This window comes from Apteryx mantelli, chromosome 17, assembly GCF_036417845.1.
Source record: "Apteryx mantelli isolate bAptMan1 chromosome 17, bAptMan1.hap1, whole genome shotgun sequence".
Classification (NCBI taxonomy): Eukaryota; Metazoa; Chordata; class Aves; order Apterygiformes; family Apterygidae; genus Apteryx; species Apteryx mantelli.
In genome coordinates, this window is record NC_089994.1 from 5792989 (window position 1) to 5809938 (window position 16950).

General features: G+C 45.0%; 1 protein-coding gene across 3 annotated transcripts in view; it reads left to right on the plus strand.

Annotated features, from left to right (window-relative positions):
• TBX5 (T-box transcription factor 5) overlaps window positions 1–16950 on the plus strand; it is a 44336-nt gene that overhangs the window by 13827 nt on the left and 13559 nt on the right. For all 3 annotated transcript variants that reach the window (XM_013939714.2, XM_013939713.2, NM_001315498.1), the window contains 2 exon segments: window positions 96–248; window positions 9312–9403. In XM_013939714.2, coding sequence (XP_013795168.1) covers window positions 96–248; window positions 9312–9403 — 245 coding nt within the window.

The following is a 16950-nucleotide window of genomic DNA, read 5'->3' on the forward strand; positions in this document are numbered from 1 at the left end:
AGCGCCTCTTCGCTGGGCCGGGATGCGGGGCGGGGGTGCCGCGCTGTGATCCCTCCATTCCCACGGGGTGTCCTTTCCTTCTCCCCGTCCCCTAGATCATCCTGAACTCCATGCACAAATACCAGCCCCGGCTCCACATCGTGAAAGCGGACGAGAACAACGGCTTCGGGTCCAAGAACACCGCCTTTTGCACCCACGTCTTCCCGGAGACCGCCTTCATCGCCGTCACCTCCTACCAAAACCACAAGGTAAGGGGCTGGGCCGGCCTCGGCACCGGCAAATCGCGTTTGCTCTCCTTCCCTCCTTGCACAATTTCTTTTGAGGTGCTTGGCTCCCCTTTTCCTTTCCTTTCCTTTCCTTTCTTTTCCTTTCCTTTCCGTGTGCCCTCGCCACACGCCCTCCCTGTCTCTCGGGTTTTGTCCCGTCCCTTCTGTTATTCCTGGCGACACAGACAAAGCGTCTAAAGACGAGGCTTAAGCGAGCCAAGGGGGAATGAGTTCAACAGGATGGTTTGCTCAGAGATGAGACGACCAACCAAGGAAGCTGGCTTTATCTTCTTTCCCCCCATCGGTCAAAGGCTTGTAATCTGGCGTTGGAGAAGGGAGCCCCAGCGCTCCCCTCCGCAGTCGGGTCCCTGATAACCCAGTCTGGCTTCTCTTAGTCCTTTTGTTTGGGGAACGGTTCCTTTCTGACAAGTTCTGCAGGCGAATCTGCGTGGAAGTAGGCTGGGAGCTGCGGGGTTGGCAGCTAGAAGCTGGAAGGAAGGGAGGCTCTGCGCCTGAAATCATATCAAAGCCTGCCCAAGCAAAACAAAACAGCAAAGAAAGAAAACACCCCCAAAGCGAGCTTTTTTTCCTGAGCGCCCCCGGCTGTGCCACAGGCCGGGTGGGTGTGCAGACACGCGTGGGCTCCCACGCCGTGGGGTGCGCCGGCGGCGCTGTTGCTCGCCCCCTTTCCACGGGGAAAGTCCGCGCCGTGGGGCCGCTGCCCCCGTCTCGCAGCGCGCCCCACGCGTGTCCCCTCCCCCGGCTCCGCTTTGGCTTCCCGTGCCGGAGGGTCCCTGCGCCCCGAGCCGGGGGGAGGCTGAGGGAGCTGCAGGAGAGGAGAGGGAAGGTGCTTAGGGGCTGCGCTTAGCGATGGCATTTACCACCCGCCCGTCTCCCTGAAGTGAAGGTTTTCAGACCTTTGGAAACAGACAAATCCCTTCGCTAATCGTTTAGAAATCGGGGCTTTTGATTGTACTTACGGGTAGGTGGGGTGGCTCCATTGCGCTTCAAAGAGTGAAATCAGGCGCTTAGTTTCAAACGGAGAAAGGACATTTAACACTCCGGATGAATCCCGCATGCTTTCCTGGAGGTGTAACCGGGAAGCTCCTAAACCTTCATGAAATGGTTCCGTTTCCCTGGTCCATCGGTTGGCGAGAGAGACGCAGGCAGCAGAGGTAGGCTGGAGAAGAAAGAGTGTTTCACCGTGACTAAGGAGAAAAGAAAATACTTTCCTGCCCTTTAAAATAGGAGCTGTTGGCACGACCAGGACAAGCCAACTGAATCCAAATTGAGTCCTCGCCAAATTATGCCTTAAGTTATAACTCCACTGTGGATGCTATAAAATCAAGTTTAACTTCTGCTTGATGGATTCGGAGAAAGAATATAATATTAATGGAACTGAGGGCTAATAAAACAGGACGCATTGCTTGCTTTAAATGTATTTCCCTATGAGAAAAAAGACCTGAATTTAACTGCTTTCCTTTGAAGTGAAATGGGGCTATTTTGTAAAGAAAAGAAATCATACAAATAAAACAAAGGAAAGCAAAACCATGTAAGTACAGTAGTTTGGGAAAACTGCCATATTAGGAGGAGCAGGAATATTTGCTTGTAAATCATCAACATCTGGTTGATAAGGAATGACATCTGCGTATCCATCTCTGTCAAAGCATACACACTGACAAATGCACGAATCCCTACAGACACACACAGGCTTGCATCCCGACAGACACGTGCACACGCACTCAGACACCACTACACGTTTTACACACATTCACATCCCTCCCCCCAATACACACACTCCGCTTTTTGCTGCGCTGAATCGTTTGGGGAACAAATAAAGAGTGGCTGGAGCCCCAAGATAAAGACCCAATTGAGAAAGATAGAGCTGTAAAAATAAACCAGGGAATGATCTACCCTAAATGGCATCTCTCTCCAGGGAAGGGAATAAAATTTGTAGCTTGCCCCAGTGCAGCTGAAGAATAATAACCAGGCTGAGGCCGTGCACAGCTGATGCCGTTCCAGGCGCTGGGTGGGGAGAAGGGACAGCATCGCTCAGCTGAGTAAAGTCGCAAGCGTGGTCTTTTCCACAGGCAGAAACCGAGCTCAGCTTTCACAGCTGAGATGTTGTTTGTGCAAAACATATTTTCATGGCGCAATGCAGAATGTATTTCTAGTTGCCATAAATCAATGCAGTCGCACCAGTCTGTATCTAGCTCCCTGAGGTTGGTCTGTCCGTCCATCCGCACATCTCTTTGTCTGTGTGCTACCTATGCGTTCCCATTTACTGGCTTTTTTCTCTCACTTCCACCTATCACCTGTAGAACACCCTTCATGTAAACCCTGCTATCCACACAATCACGCACAGTTTTTATACACACACATATGTATACACACACAAACGACTACATATGTGCTTCAGGTTTCAAGAACTATGTCATAAGTGAGTTAAATTACAGTATCAATTGTATGACTTGCCGTAACTGTATTTGAGTCTATGCTTACACAGCTTATAGAAAGACCTGACTGATTTCAGATCAGTCAATTTATTTCAATAGCACAGCTGCAATCCCAATATAGGGTTTGTGCTTATTTCCCCTGATATTTTAGACAGCCTGAAAAGATATTTAAGCATTCTGGGATCTCCCCCTCCCCAACCCTCCTCTCCTAAAGGAGGGTTAAGCCACGAAGAAAGTTTTTGTAAAGTTTTCAGTGCAGTTGTCAGCAGCTCGGTTGACCACCTACCCCCGCCTTGCAGCCCTGAAAAAACACCCCAGAAATATTGAGGTGTTAAAACAGGTCACATGCACATTTCATTTCCTTGCCACTTATACAATGGGTGCTTGCAATCAGGTTGATTCCCAAATATTACCTTCCCCTGCAGTTAAGTACCATTTTGCTATAGCTTAAATCATTGTGTTACTAGCTCGTATTTATTAGGTACTAGCTCTCTGCTTAGGACCAGGAAATGAACCCTAATAGACAGAAATAATTAAGGTTCTGCCCTCATGAGGGTTCTTTCAAAAGCAAGAATTCACAACAATTATTCTCATTAATTTTTACAACCTACTTTCCCTGTTAGCTGGACTTGGGCTTTATATTGGTTTTCCCCCCTCAGGATATCCGGTTTTATGCTGATTTTTTTCTAAGTTATTTAACATTCTTGGTAGCCCAAATTCTTTTAAAGGAAACATTAGTCCTAACCAGAATGCTATATGCACCCAGAAGTGTTACGTGCACCATAGCGATGAGAGAAGGGTCTAGCTGACCTATTCCTAGATAGCCAGTGTACATAGAGAAACATGCTTGATGGGCTTTCTGAATTTATATATTGCTCCCTGCATTCTACCCCCCAAAAGACCCCCGTACTAAAAGAGCACTGTTAAGATGGCCAAGTTAAGACCCCTGGTGTTGTGATCTGCCAATATTTGGAAAAGTGTCTGTGCTGCTTTCCCATCCATGCAGCATGGCCTTTTGTTGGATGAGGAACATGTGATTCCTCACTCTGGATGTGTGCCGAGCGGTGCTCAGCAGGCAAAAAGGCCTTCTAGTTAGAGGCATTGCTCAGGGTTTTTTAGGCTTAGCTGCTGCCAGGAGCGGGCAGATCCTTGATCTCAGGAGGTGTTGCTTTGAGAGCTCAGTTCTTGACTTCAGTTGCAGGTAGAAGCATCCATCGCTTCAGTACAGTTGAGGCCACAAACGTGGTGGCCTGGCTGGTATCCCGCAGGAATGCCTCAGGGGCAGAGACTGGGCCCAATCCTGTCCTCCAAAGCTGCACTGAACTGCTTTATCCTCCAGACTCTCCCTGCCCATCCCGTGCGTCATTTGCACTGTGCCTTCCCACCTCTGCAGCAAGAAGGAGCAGCCTCCTTTGCCACTCGAGGCTGGTTCGTCTCTGAGGCAGGGTGCCCCAAGCACTGAACGAGGCAGGACTCCCCTGGTTTAAATGATGTGTGACAGTGTAGCTCCTCTTCATTGCTAGGATTTCCGGCTCTTGCACAGTCCTCAGCTGCTCTGGGACCACAGTACCTGGCAGTACAGTGAGCTCTTCTCTTCTTAACAACCCCTGCCAGGGGCTCCATAGATCTTTGCTGTCAAACATTTAGTCCCTTTCCAGACTTTGGTGGGAAAGTGCTTCCTTCAAGAGGCCTAGTGTCCTTTACAATGCTGTCTCTGAGCCAGTCCTGTCTCCCTTCTCCCCTGTTCTCCTCAGTCTTGTCCCTGTCCCCCGACAGTCCCAGGACAGGGTGCTCAACCCGTTCGTGGAGTGCCTCGTCCCATTTTGGCCCTAGATCCTGGCACCCTCCTCAGGCTCTGCCTAGATTCATACCTCTTCAGTGGCTTGCCCTGGTCTTGCTCCTTCCCATCTCCTGACCCACCTTCTCTCATTTCTCTCCCTGTTCCTGCCCTCAGTACTGTGTAAGGTCTGTCTCTTCTCGCCCTCAGTCCTTGTCTCCCAGTTCAGCCAACAGCCTCCTCAGTGAGCCCCTCTGTCCCACACCAGTAACTCGACCAGCCACTGGCTCTCAGTCCCTCCCATTTCCTTCGCTGGCTTCTAGGTTCAGTGTCTTCTCCCCGCCAGCAGCCTCCCCTTCCCCTGGCCTTTACCTCAGGCTCTTAGTTCCAGCTCCTCATCCAGCTGGTCTATTTGGCCCGGCCTGATGGAGCTAGCCTCAGCAGGCACCTTGTCCTCATCTATTTCTTTCCTTCCCACTGCTCTGGTTCGGCTTCCTCCTCCATGCTGGCTCAGTTTCCACCTGGGGTATGCGAAAACTAGAAGAAAAAGGCTCTGTACTTTCAAGTCCAGCCTACCAGTTACTCCCAGAAAAGTTGGCTGCAGCAATGATAGGAAAACTCCTGGCCGATCTCTGTTATGCTGAGCAAGGTCATGGTCATCTGCAGGGCATGGACAACACGTATTCCCTGCAGCTCTGCAGGTCCCAGCTGGGCTCACCAAGTTTGGAATCACGACAGCCTCTACATTGCTAAATAGGGTGACCTTAATCATGCTTTTTCTTTTCCTTTTTGTCTTTCTTTTTTTCTTCTTCAGGCTTTTAACTTTTCAGAGGGGAGCAGATTGTCACCAGACAAGGTCCCAGAAACAAAGGCCCCCTCCTTGCAAAAAAATGAAGATCCATTTCAAAATGCCTAGCCTTTAGGACAGTTGTGAAAAGGTCTCTTAGAGTTTTTGAGAGGGTCAGAATGGTGTATTTTCTCTTAGCTGTAGTGCTCTTAAAATGTGGGACCAGTTTGGCTGATAATAAAATAAATAAATAATAAGTGAGCCTGGAGCAGACACCTGGTGTGAAGCACTTCAACCCTAACAAAGTTTAGTAAAGTTATAAGCAATTGAAAAAGATCTTATTACGGCAAGTGTTTGACAAACATAATACTAAGTGGTAATTTTGACCCTGGCCATAACGATATACATAAGCTTACAGACACCCCCCCCCCCATATAACTACATGGCTGTGTAAAAAAGTAAAGAAAGTGTATTTCCTTGAATGAACTAGATGAAAAACTAAGTTTTATCACGTTAGATTTAAAGATGGCTTTGGAATGTCTCAGCAGAACTGCTTCGTGGTCAGTTAGCCCAGAGAAAGGAGTGCAGAGGAGCTGCGCTGAGATTTCATTGGGAGCTGTCGCTTCCCATTAAAGCGAAGATGAACCCATAGGTCAGACAAGAAGTGAAAAGTATAAGTCTGTAAGGCTTCATTTTGGAAAACTCCCATCTTAGAAGGGTCTGCATCAGCTTTAAAAATCGTTGTTCAGAAGCTAACCTTGCCATCGGTTTCTTTCAGTTGCAAAGGAATAAACACAGCCCTACAGTTTTATTGAATCTATGCTATATAATTTAGCCCTGGGCCTTCTGTCTTAATGACCTTGCAGGACGTGGTATTTTTTTTTATTATTTTTAATGGTGTAACTGTCACTTGACTTTCTGACAGATTTTTCTTCTCCTTCCTTCTCCCGCCAATGAGTTACAGTCAATTAACGGAGTTTTGCTATGGCAAAGTTGATCCGGAAGAAGGCAATTTCCACCCGTTCCTTTGCTTTTCCACCTCTGAAATAGTTTGCAAGTCAGACAAAAAACAGCCAAACAAAATATTTTCTTCTGGCTGTTTTCTAAAGCAGAGATTCACCAGCTTTCTCTCTTTACTTTTTTATTATGTACTTTTTGTTAAGTCCAGCTTGGACTTTCCCTGCTCTGTGCCAGGGCTGGTACCATGAGTGGTACAAGAGCCTCGGCTGGGGAGACTTTGATCTGAAAGCTTCTGGTGAAATCCATCTGAAGCACACCAAAGAGCTGAGATCTACTTCAAGACCTACTGTAGTCCTTGGTTTCCAGATACCTTCAGATCCTTAGCAGATCCCTAATTTTAAGGCAGCTGAAGTCAGTTGTGTTTCACTTAGGGCTTTCTGCTACCAGCACATAAGTTAATAATGTTGTTTGTAAGAGTGTTCCCAATGAAAGTTAAGACACTCCTCTACTCGTAAAGCAAAGTGTTTGCAAGCTCAAGGTCCCAAATGATATTTTGTCTGACATTTTGTGGGTGATTAAAGACTTAATTCATCCTGCCTCAAACAAGACATTTAACTGAGGTTCTTAGATTAGGGACCTGGTTGTTGACGGCTCCCTCTTTGGTGAATGAAGGGAAGTGGGGACCTCTGAAGGCAATTCTACCCATCTCAGAGTAGAGGTGCCCTCTGGCAGTTCCCATCTCCCTCCATTGATTCTAGCAGGAATGCCGGGAGACTAGGTTCCTAACGCAGGCACCTTGCTTAAAATGTCTATGGTTAGGCTGGGATGAATCCAGGCCTTGTACATTTGTATTTTGGTGCCAATACTCACTCTGTGAAGGACTTATGCAAGCAAATATTGCCATTGGGTTCGGCAAGTAAGGACAACTCATACATTTAGTGTGTTTCAGAATGCAAGTTAAATAGAACAAACATTCAAAATATTGAATAATGCCTATTGTTCATTGTGTAAGTGCCACTACCTCTCTGGTGGAAACTGATAGGCAGTTTTTCCCTTTGCAAAATACACAGCTGGTTGTCTAATTATTCCAGGTTTTTAATTATAAAACATGTCCCTGTTTTACTGCTAGAGAACAGCTCAAATGGCAAGTTGGACCAGATAGATTGTTTGTTCACCCTTCTCTTTGAAATCTGAAATGTGTGACAAAAAAAAAAAAAACAGTGCTGTGTCTATGTACTAAATTAGGTTCTGGTTTAATGGGAATGCCTGTGAGAACAAGGGTCTGGGTGATGGGGTCTCTGTGTGAGATTTGGGGCTAAATTAGGCAAAAAGAGCAAACAAACCAGTGGCCTTCGTTTAAAAAAAAAAAAAGTTATAAGACAAGAAAATAGCAAAATAATCTGGTAGTGCAGTTACCTGGAGGGTTTTGCTGTTGACACTAGCAGAGCCAGAATTTTCTCTTTGAATTTTGGCAAAGAGGTGGGTCCAGTTGTGTGTGCTTAACTTGGTGAACACGAACCTCTCTCTGTTCTCCCACCATTAGTCTTGAGCTCTTTTCTTCTTGTCGGCCCAGTTTCAGTAGGAAGGAAGGATAGTGTTTCCCCATAAAATGCAGTGGGTGTGTAAAGTCCTCTGATGGCATATATGGGGTTGTATCCCTTCCTGGGCAAGTGGAAGTGGCTCTCCTGATTCCTGGCTGAGTACTCTGATTGCTAGGCAGTTACAGAGGAAGGGATGAAAGGGAACTGCTACCTCTTCTGCTTGAATTTTCAAAGAAAGCTGAAGGGTGCTAAGGGACCTTCTACAGAGACTAATTCTCTCCTCTTGCTCCAGGGCTGTGGTTCCCTCTTTGGTAACTCCAGATCTGTGCGCCACAGACAGATTTGTTTCGTATCAGAGTGGGCTCAGAGCTGTGTTTCCATTGAATGAGCCAAGGCACACAACAGAGAGCTTGTGCTGGCTTTGCACTGCCATGCCAGCTGTGGAGGAGCAGCTGGTGTGAGATTGGCACTCAGGGCAGTGCAGATAGATTGCACTTGATCTAGTTTAAGTCCTGCTGTATAAAGCCATCAAAAGCTTTGCAACAGATTTGGAAACAGCAGAGCGAGTTTGTACAAGATCAGCACCTGGAGCGGTGTGTTTGGGGATGGTCCTGGTCCACAGGTAGGAGCCCCCAAATCACATTTGCTTAAACATCAAACCCTTGGCTTGAGAAAACCTACTCACCCAAGTCCTCAGGAGAGGTATGCAGAGGAAAACACTGCACCTCTTTGAGCATTGCTTTGGGTAGGTTCTCTACACCAGCTACTTTAACTGTTTAATTTAGACGTTGTAAGAGCACCAAAGTTGGGTGCCTGAGGGGAGCGTTCATTCCAGCAAACTTCAGACACCAAGGGTAGCTAACTAGGTAAGAAAGCTCGTACCCCTTAATTCCTTCTGGAGCTAATGGGGAGAGAAAAATTCCTCCAGGGCATGATGATTAGACCTGGAATTTCCCTCAATGCACCATGTGTAGTTATTAGAGATGCAGTGCTTACAGGTATGAAGTGGGCTGGGGAAGCTTGTCACATGCAGAGCACCTGGAATAAAAGTAGATGGTCTGAAATATAATAAGGGCAAGCCTTACCAATCTGAGTGAAAAGATCCAAAGTCTGAGCTGCAAGGCTTGGGTCACAGTTGTGCACCGAGGATAAAATGCCTGTTGGTGTCAGTGGGATTTGTTTAGACAACACCACCTTCATCACTGATCCTGTGATTAGTGTCACCCTTTCTGACATAAGAGCAAAAAAGAAAGCAAGTAACTCTAAGAAAGCAGCTTTCCTCCTGTGAGGACAAACCTGAGAGAAGTGAAAGGTTGTTGATAGGAGATATTTTTCCAGTGGGGAGAGCTAGAGGAAGACCCAGTGGGGATGGTCGATGGCTGAGCTGAAGGATGACTTGAGTTTCTGAAAGCTGTTCCCTCCCCCATCCCAGAACTGTTAGCTTGGGTTTAATAAACAGTATCCTCTCTCTCCCAGGCCTTGCCTTGGTCTTATGATGAACCCGTTCCATTTCCTCCCTTTCAGATCACCCAGTTAAAGATTGAGAACAACCCCTTTGCGAAAGGTTTCCGCGGCAGTGACGACATGGAGCTCCACAGGATGTCCAGGATGCAGAGGTAACATGTGATCCTGTTGTGGTAACACATTTGGGGCCACTAGAACCACCCGAGTTTTGCTTTGTATGCCACTTGTGGCTTGAGTTAAGCAAGAACTTAGCAGGGGTCCCATCTCTGGCATCTGCTTGTGCATTTTATGTTAAACTGTTGAAATATCATCAGAATGTGGGGCCAAAATCCAGGACTTTCTACTTCAGGGTGAATGCCTTAGCTGCTGGGATACAGAGGCAGGATCTTACTTGTGGGTTGTCCTTTTGGCCTCAGGAACCTTGTATTTCTTTCTCATGTGTCCCCATCCAGAACAGCCTCTAGCTTCTTGCTAACCAGAGCGCTCTGCTGCTTCATGTGGGCTTAAACCTCTTTAAAGCAACAAGAGACTTGGACTAGCTCTGGCAACTGCTGGTCACTAGGCTATTACAGAAGAGCTGTTGGGTATTTTTTCCCCAAGTGGCAGTGCTTTAAAGACAAAGCAGTTAGGCTCATACTTGGTAAAAGGCCTTGTTCTGAGAGCAGGCTTGCTAAGGATGCTCCAGGTCCCTCTGGAGACCTTGGTGCTACGTTGTGTTGGTTTCTGGCTCTTGGAGGGTCTTTGGCAGGAGAGGAGTGCCTGTCTGGTCAGTTCTGGATGTGCACAGAGTGATTTCAGGTCAACAAAGGAAGGTATTAGAAAATGTCGGGATCTCCAGGGCCGGGTCTTTTTGGATCTTAGTTTTGGATTTAAGCATTTAAGCTGAAACTTAAGCCTAAATCCTCTTTAAAGTCCCTTTTTAAATGTCAGGTCCTGCCAGTAATTAACTTCATGCCTTTTACTTAACTTGGAACTACATTCATGCGTCAGGTTACCTCCTGGTGCAAATGTTTTGCAGTGAAAATGCCTTATCCATGATTATACCTAAGACAGCTGTAGATGCTCAGTATAACATTTTCCATTCAGGAGGACAGGAGTGACTCAGATCCCATGTTCTCTGAGAACAGTGGAGCTTGCTCTCGATGCAGAACTGTAGGGACCTGTAATGTGACCTTCTGTTTTAAGGACTCTCTCTGACTGTCCAACGAGCCAGAGTCTGATAGCTCCACACTATAGGTGGTCATTGCAATCTTGAACTCAGATGTCAGTACAGATGCAGAAGTCTCATCTAGTTGCCTTATTTGGTGACCTGAATATGGCTCTCCATAACCATGCAAATTGCACTGGCAGGCAACAAATAATGCCTGTAATCCTGCAAACGCTTATACCCATAACCTTACTCAAATGGGCAGACGTACTCCAGTGTACAAAAGCTTTCAGGCTCACACCCAGAAAAGCCAATAAATTGGCTATATGTATATGTATACATATGTGTGTATATATATGTGTATATATGTATATATACATATATATAACTTTTTTTCTTCTCATTCTAAATCATCTCTGTGGTCTTCTGAATGTGCCCTGTGTTCCCTGCCTGCCTACCCATTCCAACGACTGCACAGATCCTGGCATAATAAGTCAATATTTATTTATTTTTTGCGGGGTGGGGCTCACTGCCACTTGAAATAGCTTTTTTTTTTTTCTATGTCAGCCCCCCCCAGCCTCCACTGGAACTTGAGTAACGATGTCCCCACATATTTTTGCTGTTAAACTACCCTTTCATTATGGTCAATGGAAAGACTTGAAGGTTTACATTCATCACAGGGTTTTTGGAGGGGGAGAGAGGAGGTAAAACAGTGAAGACTATTAGAAGTGTTTCATGCCATATGAAGAGCATGGCACCTAGCCATGCTGAACTTGTGCTAAAAATTGCTTGGCATTTTTATGCAGGCCTGCGGTCACAGTTGATGATACAGTGAACAGAAACACTTGGAATATATAAATACACACACTCAGAACTGATGTGGTTGAAAGGGTTAAAATACACAGAGTTGACTTTGCAGGATAATTTCTGATGCTCACTTCCTAAATAACTTATCCTCTGTACAGATAGTATAGAAATAATGCTGTACCTTTACAAAGATGTCATTTTTAAGGGAGAGAAGGATATGGTTATTATATTAAAATAAAGACCCATTCAGGGCTGAAAGTATTAGTGAAATATGCTCCCACCTTTGTGGGTTTTTTATATATATAAATGATTATATACTATATATAAAAAAAATATGAAAACACATATAAAATAAATTATATATATATATATAAATTATATATATAAAATAAAGAACCATTCAGGATTGAGTATATTGGAGAAGTATGACCTACCTTTGTGGTTTTATATATATTTCATATATAAATATATATTAAAATGTAATTATAATTTCTCTATATAAATGTGTATGTGTGTATGTGCCTATATAGCAAAGTTGTTTTCCTAATGATGGACCCATTCCCTAGCTGACATATATTGGTATTTCTAGCCTGACTTCAGTGGAATGATATCTATTTATGCCCTCGGAGAACCTGGCTGGATATATTTTTAGTGCAGTTGTTTCACTGTAGAGAAAAGATAGCTGAAAAAAATACGCTTTTAAAAAAACAGTGCACAGCATTTTGTATCGGAAACTGGTGACCTAACATTCATCAGGTCACTGATCATCTCGTTAGGGAATGCAGCCATAAAAAGAATGAATTTACCATGCTGAGGAAAGCCTAAGCACCTTTATGTTTTCTTTATTCAAAGCTCGAATGTTTCTTAATTCCCTGTGTAGGATTATTGGAGAGGAACATTTCATACTTGATAGCAGACCTGGGAGAAGCAAACCCCAGCAGACAAGGCTGAGAGGTGGCACTGACCCAGCTGGGCACAAGAGCTGCTTGGTGGGTTCCTTGTTTTCAGGAAAGCTGCCCCCAACCATGGTCAAAACATGAACCACCCCCAACACCCACACCCACACCTCGGAGCAGCCTCAGGGGCCTGACTGCAGGCGAAGACACACTTTCAGCACTAATCCTTCAGGTCCTGACATGTTCACCAGAGCCTGGATTGGGTGGGAGCAGATGCATGGTGGCTGAAGACGTCATCTAGAAGTAACGTCTGCAAGCCGAGCCGGATGTTCAGGCCCCTCTGTAGAAAGTGGAGAGCGAGGGGCACTTTTGGCATGCAAAACCGCTTTTCTTTGAGAAAGCAGTTCATCACACCTGTGTTAGGGTGGGGAGAGGAACCCCCTGTCTGCCTGTCTCACTTGCAGAGGAGGTCTGAATGATTTGCTTAAATAGATGACTAACTTTTAAACAGCTAAAATTAGATGAGATAAATCCCATCCAAAGCAAAGGAATTCTCACCTGGCCTGTTCTGATGGTCTCTTCGTACCTTTAGCCTGCCAGAAGATCCCAGCATGGGAGGAAAACCAGTCTGCTGGGTCCAAAATTATTTCACTCAACTCAGGCCAGGTTCTGCAGTGGGGTGCAGTAGAAGCAGGCTTAGGTGACTGCGGAGTCTTGGCCTGATGATTCATTTGTTGAACCCTTTGGCAAATGGTAGGGACTGAGGGAAAGAAAGACAACTTTCAGAGCTGCTGGTGAGCTAAGAGCTAGGTCTCGGGTGCCTTGTTGAGAATGTTTCCCTCCGCCTTTGCGTGCCTCTGCGTGCTCCAGCCAAGCGAGAGCAGCACATTAGCCCAAATGTCCTCTGGGGGCATGAGCTTTGCAGGGCGGATGTGGATGTGTTTGCAAGTATGTCCCTTTCTCCTCTGCAAGGCTCTGTTGGTTTATTTGGTTTGTTTTCTCCTCCAGTTTCTCAGAAGAAAAGTTAATAGATCTGTCCAGGTAGAAAATTTCATTCAGGAGTGTTGTTAAGCCTTTCAGCATCAGATGATTTCATTCAAAAAGAATAGTCACAAACTCCAGAAAGATCCAAACACCAGTGAACACAGACTTCTGATACATGTTCATCCTCCATTCCTTCCCAAGGTACCTGGGAACCCTTAAGCAATTTCTTTGACAGGATGTGTGCTCTTGGAGAACACACTTCATTAAGTTTTCTGGTTTCCAAGCACAAGATCAAGTTTGTTATTTCCCTGATTAAAAAAAGGAAAACGTGTTAGAGGAAAATGTGTACAGGGATGTGAGTTTTACTGCATCTGTATCCTGTGGTCTAGCTGAAATTGAAAAACATAAATCAGGTAAAAATTATGTAACTGTGATGCCAGAAATTTTAGGCAAAATGTTCTTCTCAGATCTCTTGCCCCACTGTCTTGTAAGAATTCCTTTTGTCTCTGCTTAGGACTTTGGTCTGTGCCAAGGGGGATTTGGTGTGGAGAGCCAGAGAAGAATAATCGGGAGAAATCCAGAGGGTGAAGTTTACGCGGAGAGTCAATGAGGTCTGCATTGCAGATGTCAGTGTAGGACTTTACCCTTAGAATTCCCCATGCATGACAGTCAATGGAGCTGTATTAATAAACCATAGCTATTGAGTGATTTGAGGGAGTTGCACGCAAGTCACAACTTCTATTTTTTTATTTGTGACTGCCGAAAGACAGCAGGGGAGAAGTATTTGTGGGTCTGGGTCTAGAGAACTGTGAAAGAGCAATTCTGTTAAATGCTTTTACTAATTTTTGATGATCATCTGTAACTCCCATTGTCTTCATCTGTTATTATGGGTGCTGAAGAGCTTCTGAAAAATCAGGCCCTAGTTACTACTCATTCAAATTAATGCAATTAGTCCTTGAAGATCCATATTGGGAAAGCTCTCGAATAGGAAGATAATTACAAGAAAGGGTGGCTCTTAGCTCCTTTAATGGGTATTTTGGGCCTTTTCGAAGTGTCACAAAGATCCAGAATGATGCATTCAACAGAAAAAGAGCAGCAGTGTAGATTTGACATTATGTATATGTTTTCTCTGTCAAAGATCATGAGCCATAGTTTGCTGTCTTTGGCATTAATCCACAGTAATCTTCCTGGCTCCAACGGAATTATTCCAAATTTTTGCCAGTGTAGCTGAGAACAGAATCTGGGCCAGACCCAAAGGATATAAAGTTAGTACCATGATTCAGAACTGGCATAATGGAGAAGATAGTGTATGTTTGGGTGCCAGTAAAATAAATGAAACAGACTCCCCAAAGTCATCTACTTTGGCATGCTGCTGTACTGTTGGGCAGATAGACCTATTCTGCTTAACTCAAGCAGGTCTCAGTCCACTGCAAATGACCTTGCTCTCATTGCATCTTCTCATTGCATGTTTTCATCCATTTTCATTTCCCGTGTTCTGTCACTGAAATTTCCCAAGAGCCACAAGCTGTCTGAAACATTTTCAGTGTGAGACTTGGAGCTGCAACATCTGCTGGAGTGATGATGCTTTCCTCCAGCAAACTGGTCCCTGAGGAAAGTTTCCTGGTCAAAGCCCCAGTGGAAACTGCAGGCTTGAACTGCATTCTATAGATTTTAATGGAATTCAGATGAAATCCAAAATAAGGCTCTACGGATTTCACTGGAGGGTATCCATAGCTCTTTAGAAGTGAGAGAGTCAGCTCAAGGAACACAGGTTAGCTGTGATTTCCTCCACTGCCCCTTCTTCTGGGGGATCTGTCCAGCAGGAACTGATCTGCAGAAGTCCAGCCCAGCATCAGTGCAGACTGATGCTGCCTCTGTTGGATCATGTCCATTTTCTGTCTCCTCTCACATTTCTCTTACTCCAAACACAGGCAACAGTACACGTTTGTGGGACTCTAGCTTTTTACTCACCTGGTGTTGATAGGTCTAGATCTATAGCAGTTTCACTGCTGGTTCTTAGGTTCATTGTAATGGTCATTGTAATGCACTGTTCACAGAAGTTATGGGAGCCTAGCATTACTGGGCCCCTTCACATGCTGGCAAGAAGGTCAGGACATTTGATAGACTGGAGTAATATGCTGCTGTGAACTGTCTCCTGTATTTCTCAGTGGACATCTTGACTTCTTTTGCTAGACATTCAGTCTAGGGTATTATTTTCTGTGGGGCTGGCCTGCGGTCCCCATGCAGAGAGAGCTTATATTTGATTTGAGGTAAGACTGAAGGAAGTACTCAGTAGTTTCTCTCCCACCAAGTCCTCTCATGCTGTAGATTATCCAGTTCAGTCTCTCCAGACAGTCTGCTGAGAGTGGTTCTTTTTTTTATTACAATCTGCTGGAAATAAGCTGAAATGAATGCACATTGGCAATTGACAATTGTTTTCTGGTTTATTTTCTTCCTGGGAGATGGTATATTTATTCCAGTCACTTTTTTTCTCTTATTCTTTCTATATCTTTTGTGGCTGACTTCCATTTCTTTCCCACTCCCTAGTCTCAGCAGGAAAGACAACAATTGGTGGCCTGGGAAATATAAAATTAGTTGCCTTTGAGTCATGTCTGCACATCTGGAATGAGGGTCTGATTCTGCACCAGAGTACCTATGGGCGCCTGAGCAGATGGAGGGGACAGGACTGAAAGGATAGCAAGGATATATGCTATCTGTTTTTACGTGGTGACTGACTAGGGAGGAGTTAAAATCTCATGATATTTTGGAAAGAATGGAGGGAAATTGCTGTGTTTGGCCCGGTTTCCCATCCCTGACTGACATACCTTAGTTCAGATTTTAAAAGATTAGGAATTACTGTTGTGAACAAGATCTAGACAACACCCAGTTTAGGTGCTTCGAAGGATGCTATGAGATCACGGCAGCAGCTAACTACGGGGAAATCCTCTTCCACATCATGCCTCATCTTGGCTTCAGAAAGACATCGATTTGATCCTCGAGACCTGACATTTAATAGCTCTTCTGAAGTCTTGTTGCCATGAGCTACTGTAATTCTGGAGCGCCTTGATGTATACTGCTTTGTTGCAAGAGTATCAGAAGTACCTTCTAAAACCATTTGCTTAGGGCCAGGAGGGAACGGATCTTTCAACCCAAAGGCTGGTTATAATCTGTGGACCTTTGAAGAGATTTTTAACAAAGTTATTGTCTGCAGGCTGCATGTACTATACGTTGGCTTGTACATTAGGAAACTTCAAGTCTGCATGTAAAAAAAGTTGAAAATTACTCCTTACAATGTAGTGATAAGCAAGAAAGTGGACTAGATGCTGTTCTGTGAAGACCTAGATTTATTCTTTTCCACAATTTTTTATTATTTTGCAAGGTCAATGATGTTTCCAGCTCTGAGATTACAAAACCTTCTTGAACTCTCTCCTTTGAATCCCTTGGTAGATACGAATTTGTGGCATAAGTGGTCTTATAGAGCCATGAAAAATGATCTTATAGAGCTCCATAGTCTGTCATGCGACTGCATTATTTGTCTGGGAAGGGAGAACATGTCGTGAGCCATAAGAACAGGACTGAGTTCCACCTTGCTTGTTCCACCTGCTAGATGTCTGATTCCAGTGGAAGTGCTCAGGAAATGCAGGAAGAAGTTACTTGTAAGGCCTTCTTTGTAGGATTAGGGCTGTATGATGAACTCTAAAGAGGAGTGTGTGTACTACTAGGGAACAGCCATGCAGATGCCGGTGTCCGATCCTATGGGTCTGGGAAAAATCTAACCAAATGGGAATTCAGACTTGAGTCAAGACTTCAAGGTTGAGTTCCTTCACTGTGGAGTTGAACTTCAACCCAACTCATCTACTACTCC